The sequence below is a fragment of the Pistacia vera genome, unplaced genomic scaffold (genome assembly GCF_008641045.1).
Source record: "Pistacia vera cultivar Batoury unplaced genomic scaffold, PisVer_v2 Contig435, whole genome shotgun sequence".
Lineage (NCBI taxonomy): Eukaryota > Viridiplantae > Streptophyta > Magnoliopsida > Sapindales > Anacardiaceae > Pistacia > Pistacia vera.
This window is the reverse complement of record NW_022196263.1, coordinates 46,139-54,198: the sequence shown is the minus strand read 5'-3', so window position 1 is coordinate 54,198 and position 8,060 is coordinate 46,139. Positions and strand designations below refer to the sequence as shown.

Sequence of the window (8,060 nt, the reverse complement as noted above, 5' to 3'; positions counted from 1 at the left end):
CGTGTTATTAATAGCATCATAGCTTGACTAATAAATGCATCTTAAGTTAAATGTTTTGTTGGTGGGGATTGATTGTCATCTTCCAGAAAATATGTGACATTTAAAGCTTGATCTTTTTTATTGACTCAGATCCTTTGGACCAAGAAATTATTACCATTACAACAACTCACCACCTGATTTACAATTATTTACAATTTAAATCACTTAAAATGTAATAATAAAAACATAACTAACAATAGATCAACCGAATAATGAACGTTTGGGGTCAAGTGGTTTGTTCTTATGTGGTTTTATATTCAAATTATAATAACGATTGTTAATATTATTGATCACGAACTTTATAGTTTACCTTGTTTAGAAGTTTTATTCGAGATCGAGAGAATAATTAAGGTATATATAAGTTAGTCTAAATATCACCGATTACAAAAAATAATAATAATAATAATAATATTGTTACTATAAAATGAAAATCCTTTATATAGAATTAGAATGAGAGATAATAAGTGACAATATTTGGAGTTAGAGTCAAAAGTATGAGAAGATCATTGTAATCTACGCCAAAGGCTGACCTCAATCTCATCCGTAAAAACAAAAACATTTCATGTCCTTTTCAACTAATAAGCATCACCTTCGTATTTCTTTCTAAATTTATTAATTTACATTTTTACCTCTACCTCTCTTTGTCGTTTTTGGCTTAAGGTACTCTCATTTAATGGCATTAAATTAAATCCGGTTTGTTTATCATTTTATATTATGTGTAAAATTAGAAAGTAAATGAGTGAAAATAAATAATATTAAGTATACGATCCAATCTTATAACTTTCTCTTATAAACCCTAATATAACAATTGAGTTAATAATTATCATGTCAACTCCCAACACAACATACCTAAGACACTTAATAACTTTGACTAAACACAAATGGTCGTTTCTTAGGGATAAATAATTGTCATTTCATAAGGAAGGGTAATACTGCACTCACAATCAAATCTCATAAATTTTTTCTAATAATCCCAATGTAGTAGCTCACAATGGATTTGTGAGCTATCGCATCGGGATTATAAGAAAAAGTTTGTAAGATTGAATTGTGAACCAATCTTCATTGCATAAGGAATGACTATTCATTCTGAAAGAATAACAGTTCATTCATAAGAAATTATTGTTTCTTCATAAGGAACGGTTTTTTATGAATGAACAATCGTTCGTTTATAAGAAACAATTGTTCATTATTTAAGGAATGATCGTTCATATTTAGTTAAAGTGGTCAGTTGACTTGGTAGTGTCAACTCTACTGTTATGTTAGGATTATAAGAGAAAATTGTAAGATCAATCTGTATTTTTTAAGTGAAATTTTTGAGTGATAATACAAGCACTTTCTTTCATATTTGGTTAAAAATCATTTTTAATATTATTAAAATCCTTTCAAATACATTTTTAAAAACTTTGTTAAATAAAAAAATCAAATTCGTATAAATTGTCATACGTCTTCTCTTCACTTATAAGAGAACTCAGAGAAATATTATAATTTAGTCTAATCTTAACCAAATTATAATAATTTTTTTTTTTAAAAGATTAAAATCTTGACTTTTATTTTAGTAAAAAGGATTTTGAGAATATAATGAAAAAAAAAAAAAAAGGATAAAAAAGAAAAGGAGAGAGAGCCAATAATCAGCCAAAAAGCTACGTACTCTTATTCTTTCCTGCTCCGTCATTATCTTCCAATCTCCAAAATTTTCCATCTCTTAAATAAAGGAAAAAAGAAAAAGAAAAAGAAATTACTATCAGAGAGAAAGAAAGAATAAGAGTGTATGTGAAAATCTCAATCGACGTTCAATCCTTGTCTGCTCTTTCCCGTATCTGTGTAGAATCTCATCCATTTTTTTCATTTCCTGGAGAGAGAAATTGAAATCTCATTGATTTTTTTTTTTTGGAGAGAGAAACTAGAGAGAGTGTGTGCACACGAGTGTGTCAAATCAATCTGCCTTATCTTCACTTGATGTTATTACGATTGATTAATCGTCAATCGATACCTTGCTTTCTTCAATGGAGATTGATTTAAATCGCTGATGCGATTTTCCTAGTGTCAGATCGATTCTGTCGATGTATTAAATTGTGTTTTGTAATTTTATTTTATTTTTGTCAGTTTGGTAAAAATAAAAAATGAACAACGGTGGCGTTTCAGAAGGCTTGTCTCCGCCGCTTGAGTGGAAATTTTCTCAGGTTTTTGGGGAACGGACTGCAGGAGAGGAAGTACAGGAAGGTACAAACTTTGATTTCTCATGCTGCTCTTTGTATCTATTGTTGTTTAGTTATTTTGACGATTCGCTATTTCAGATACGTATTGAGAGATCTATTGTATGAGGATTGGATTTGGTAGTTACTTTGGCTTTTAAAGTGATGGTAAATTTGAGTCTACATTCTTTAATATTGTGAGAGTCGATCAGCTCCTAGCTCTTCCAAGTGTCATTTAATATCGTGGGAGAATTATAGCTGAAGTTAGTAGTTGAACTGTATTTATGTTTGTTTATTTTTTTTTTTTTTATTTTTTTTTTTTTTAACTATAACAAATCACCTCGCGAATGTTTCATTTTAAGATTACTAGCAGCACAATTCTGATGTTTTTATAACTTATACATGGGTTGTCTGTATGAGACCTTAAGTTTTATTTTTGGCTCTGTCGGCTACTTTTGCATATTTGGTTGTTCAACAAGCTTGTTGAAGGATTGGTAATTGTGACACTTGCTGTCCAAATTGTTATGGCAAACAAGGGATAAGAGATGAATTTTATATCCATAGTGGAGGATCAAATGATGCATGTTTAGATACACTGTTACTTAGAAAATCTCACTGCCTTGCAAGTAGAAATGATCGTGGCTTTCATTAGTGCACGGACAATTAATTCCTTTGAGTTTGTGAATGTGGATAGTTAGGATTGATTCTGCTATGTTTTGATTTTGTTATGCCATACAAGAGGGGTCTTGAGTACATTAAAACAAAGTTATTGCCCTTACATAAGACATCAAACCATTTGAGGTTAATCCACCAAGTCAGTAGCAACTAGTTAGAGCATAAACTTGGTAGAGCACAAATTTGGTTTGGTATTTTGCCATCTTGTTGATCCCAAGTTGTTGAAAACTCAAATAATTCGAGCAATAAAAGGAGTCACATTGGGTTGAGTCTAGAGCCTTAAACGAACTGATCAAATTGTCAAACAGACTGGTCATGGTAACATGGTAGCCATGTTTTATATATTTTGGAGAACGGGGTTCGGGGAGTGGGAATGGAGGGATTTCTGTACTACTAGTTGTAAATTAGGTTTTCTGCATGTTTCTCCCATTCATATGTTTTTTCCTCTGCTGCTGGATTTTATATTTGCAGTTGATATCATATCCGCTATTGAGTTTGATGGAACTGGTGACCATCTTGCTACTGGAGATCGTGGGGGCCGAGTGGTTTTATTTGAAAGAACTGACACACGGGATGTAAGTCTGTTGATTGCTGACTTTTTATGTCATTTATGCTGTTTCGTTTTTCACATTTCCCATAACGTTTAGTTGCCAAACTGTTTTTTAATCTGATTTTATGTTGTAAACTCAGCATGGTGGGAATCGGAAGGATCTAGAGATGATGGATTATTCAATCAGTAGACATCCTGAGTTCCGGTATAAAACAGAGTTCCAAAGCCATGAACCTGAGGTAGTTTTCTTAGTTAGCATTATGAATTCTTGTTAGATTTGTTGAGTTTAGTTATTGGCTAGTTGTTGGAGTGTATTGTTTTTAAATTAACTTGCTTTTTTTTAATCTCCTTGATTCAGTTTGACTATCTAAAAAGTTTGGAAATTGAGGAGAAAATCAACAAAATTAGATGGTGCCAGTCAGCCAACAGTGCCCTGTATCTTCTGTCTACTAATGACAAGACCATTAAATTATGGAAGGTAGGGAAATTCATGGAAATGGACCTTTTCTAGCTCTCAAGCTTTCAATCTCTATGAATGTAATGGAACAACTTGGAACTCAGCTTCTAGAATTTATACATTACAGTAAATGAACATGTATCTTGTGTCAGTAGCCTTTTTTCTTTACATTGTAATGACTAGGGAGTATTGGAGTATTTTAGGCATGGAAACTATTTACGGTTTTTTAATATATAAATGAAAACTCTTTAAGCCAGCTGGTGTTATTGATGTGTCTGCTTTTATTCTTGGACAGGTCCAAGAAAAGAAAGTCAAGAAAGTATGTGATTTGAATGTATACCCTGACAAAGCTTCAGGAAATGGTCCAATGGTAGGTTCAAGTACATCAGCAGTCCCCAAACCTTATATTGCAAATGGTGGATACAGAGAGAGACCCTTTGGTAGTTCGGGCAATGACTTTTTATTTCCACCTGGGGGTGTTTCATCTCTGCACCTGCCTGTGGTAGTTGTACTCTATCTATCTAATTATTTTCTGGCATCAATTTAATGTTAGAAATCATTATTTTCTGAAGCTACCAAGTATGTTATTCTTGTCTGGCTTATGAACTAGCATGATGAATGATTTGACAACTTGGTATGATATTGCTTATTTGTAGCTCTAACAGGTTGTTAAATTTGCTATTTAGGTTACCAATCAGGAGACAAGCCTTGTGGCTGGATGTCGAAGAATATATGCCCATGCCCATGACTATCATATTAACTCTATTTCAAATAACAGGTGAAGTCACTTTCCTTTGTGCTTGTAGGCTCTACCTTTTTGTTTTGCTATCACGTTTTTGAATTTTACTAATTATTGACTGTTACTTTTGCTTTGGTTTTGTAGTGATGGTGAAACTTTTATATCAGCCGATGACCTGCGAATAAATCTCTGGAACTTGGAAATTAGCAACCAAAGTTTTAATATTGTAGATGTGAAACCTGTGAACATGGAAGATCTAACTGGTGGGACTCTCAGCAATTTGAATAGCAAAATAGACTTGTAATTTTATCGCTATGATATATTAATATGTTTGAATTCATATTCTCAGAGGTGATAACTTCTGCGGAGTTTCATCCCACCCATTGTAATATGTTAGCGTATAGTAGTTCAAAGGGTTCAATTCGTCTTATTGATATGCGACAGTCAGCTTTATGTGATACTCATAGCAAATTGTAAGTGACTATTTCTCATTAGTGCTCATGATCCAATTACTTTTGTGACTGTCAGTATAGCTTTCGATACTTATTTGATTTGCTTTCATTTCAATATCTTCTTTAAACTTTATTGTTCTAAATTCTAATAAGCTTTTTGGTAAGCAGGTTTGAGGAACAGGAAGCTCCTGGTTCAAGATCTTTTTTCACGGAGATAATAGCCTCAATCTCAGATATTAAGTTTGCTAAGGATGGAAAACATATACTAAGTCGTGACTATATGACTCTTAAGGTTTATGTGTGATGTCAATTAAAGTATCTGTTCCAATGAAACCTTTTGTGGTCGCATTGTATCTAGAAGTAATTTTGTGTTTTCAATATGAAGGATAGACTTGTATTTGTGGTTGGGGGTGGGAACACCTACTTTGGAAGAACAATAGTGCATTTAGATGACACCATACATATTATTTACCTACATGTTTAGAGGCAGTTTGGTTATGATATATTTCTTTGTATATTGTGATTATTGCATTCTCTAACGATTTTTTAGCTACATGGTTGACAGTTGTGGGATATAACTATGGATTCTGGTCCTGTTGCGACTTTCCCGGTTCATGAATATCTAAGACCTAAGGTGAGATTTTCTTTCAACAAGCTACTTGTGGCTTTTGATAGCGTTTTCAGTGTGCTTGGATTGAGAGAACTGAGTAGAGAAGTGACGCTAAGAAGAGTTGTTTGGATACCTAAATTAAAAAAAAGTGAAATGAAGGGAAGAAAAGTGACTTCTCTGGCCTCACTTTTCCAATCTCTACCTTTCACAAGATTTGAAATGGAACAAAATCAACCATTGTGTTCTTTAGTTTTCAGATGTATTCCTTAAAATATGAATAGCAATGGGGAACACATCTTATCATCATCATTCTCTTAATTTATCTGGATGTTTGAACTTTCAAAGATAGATTAAACTTCACTTCTCCACTTCTCTTTCATCACTTCCTCACTTGTAAATTGCCATGTATATTTTTGATGGATTGTACTACATTTTGTGAACTTTTTTTCTTTTTTCTGGGACCTTGTGCAGCTCTGTGATTTATATGAAAATGACTCTATCTTCGACAAATTCGAGTGTTGTCTAAGCGGAGATGGACTTCGAGTGGCTACTGGTTCCTACAGGTCTGCTTTAAATAATTGAATTGTCTTTGTTATGATCGCATTCCTTCATCATAATGCTTGCACCCGGATGTGTAATGCCATTCTTTCATGTGATTCCAGCAACCTGTTTCGTGTGTTTGGTTGTTCTGAAGGCAGCACAGAAACAGCAACTTTGGAAGCCAGCAAAAATCCCATGAGGTATGCTCAATGAAAATATAGAAGGCTACTGGTTGTGTTTTTACTAAATGTGTGATGTGGAAGTGGATTTCTTGATACTTTCTCTAGTTTATTAAGTTTTGTCACAGTGAAAAGGGTCATGTTGATTGTGAGAAATAGTTGTATTGACTATATTGCTTCCATTCGAATGTAATTTATTTATGTTATGTATTTCCAGGAAACAAGTTCAAACTCCATCAAGGCCTACTAGACCTCTGGCTTCTCTTTCTGGTGTTGTCAGGAGGGGTATGTTTGCTCACAATTGACTTCTTATGTGCCTTGTAATTCGAAGTCTCAAAATTTTTATCTGTTGGGTGAATTTTGTTTTCTCTAATTTTCTTATCTGAAATTTGTGTTTTATCTACAAGTTTCAGTTCAATATTATTTTGAATATTTAGGATTTGGTAATAATAACTTAACTAGTTGAGTCTGTATGGTATCAGTCCATGATTTACTCGTGATATTTTCTGGTTAACCAGTTAATTTTGAGTTCACTTTCTTCTCATAAAATCAATACTTGATTATTATGCGATAAACATTCTGGTTTGAACAATTCTGGGCCCAGGAAAGTGATCTATTATTTTCTGTTAGTTTGCATGGTTTAATACACGTATTTAACTTGTGTGTTTGCATGTTTCCTCTTGTCATAGTAAAAGGTGTGGATAACTCTGGAGTTGATGCAAGTGGAAATGCTTATGATTTCAACATGAAGTTGCTACACTTAGCTTGGCATCCATCTGAAAACTCAATTGCCTGTGCCGCTTCGAACAGCCTTTACATGTATTATGCATAAGGTTGGTCTGGGAAGATGATGATGGCAAAGGCTTTTGTGTTTGCTTCTGGTGAAGCTGCTTCACTTCTTTCCTGAACCAGTGATGTGGAAGTTGCACACTCTTATCAGACTTCTGGCTTCTGGCAATATATTATAATTTAAATGATATCATCCAACACCAGAGAATGAATTAAAAGAGAAAAGTTAAAAAACTTCTACTTGCAGGAACGCTATACCCACTGATTATATTCTTTTGTAAGGAAAGGTAGAAGAATTGTCCTTAAAATGTGTTTTATTTAGGTCAAAGAAAATGTGATGGTATTGGTAGCTTCTTCCCACAAGGAAACAGAGCCATTATAAAATACTGCTACGGTGCTGCTAGGTCTTAACCTGGAACTCGGGAAAAGGAGTTGTTATTGTGCGTCAATTCTCATTGATATCATGGCCTTCAATCTTGTATCATTTGAACTCAGAAATTCTAGGCTTGTGAAATTTTATCATCATTATTGTTATTTAAATTCTAACCATTTTTTTTTTCCTCTTGCACATATTTTGGTGGTTAACTTTGTTCTTTGGTTACCTTGGCAGGCCGATTTTATATCTTTTCAACCCAATTGTTAGAGATATTAGATTCATGTAAAAGTAAAAACTCCCAAGATATTGCGAACAATCTTACATCATAAAAATCATTTTGAATATTTTTTCTCAATAATTCTATATGTTAAATAAGATGATAATTTTGGAATATATATTTGATATGTAATTTTTTTATTGATGACGCGAAGGTGTTTGGATTAGCTTACAGAGTATCTCAAT

The 8,060-nt window shown here is 33.2% G+C and overlaps 1 protein-coding gene across 1 annotated transcript; it reads left to right on the top strand.

Moving 5' to 3' along the window:
• The first annotated feature begins 1,700 nt into the window (after window positions 1-1,700).
• Window positions 1,701-7,790, top strand: LOC116143972 (serine/threonine protein phosphatase 2A 55 kDa regulatory subunit B beta isoform-like). Its single transcript, XM_031429421.1, is given in 14 exon segments — window positions 1,701-2,259; window positions 3,378-3,481; window positions 3,597-3,695; window positions 3,815-3,934; window positions 4,209-4,421; window positions 4,579-4,691; window positions 4,797-4,915; window positions 5,002-5,125; window positions 5,273-5,396; window positions 5,670-5,738; window positions 6,186-6,277; window positions 6,377-6,454; window positions 6,651-6,718; window positions 7,123-7,790. Coding segments are annotated over 14 exon segments (1,566 nt in total). The 5' UTR covers window positions 1,701-2,159; the 3' UTR covers window positions 7,266-7,790.
• Window positions 7,791-8,060: the final 270 nt, after the last annotated feature.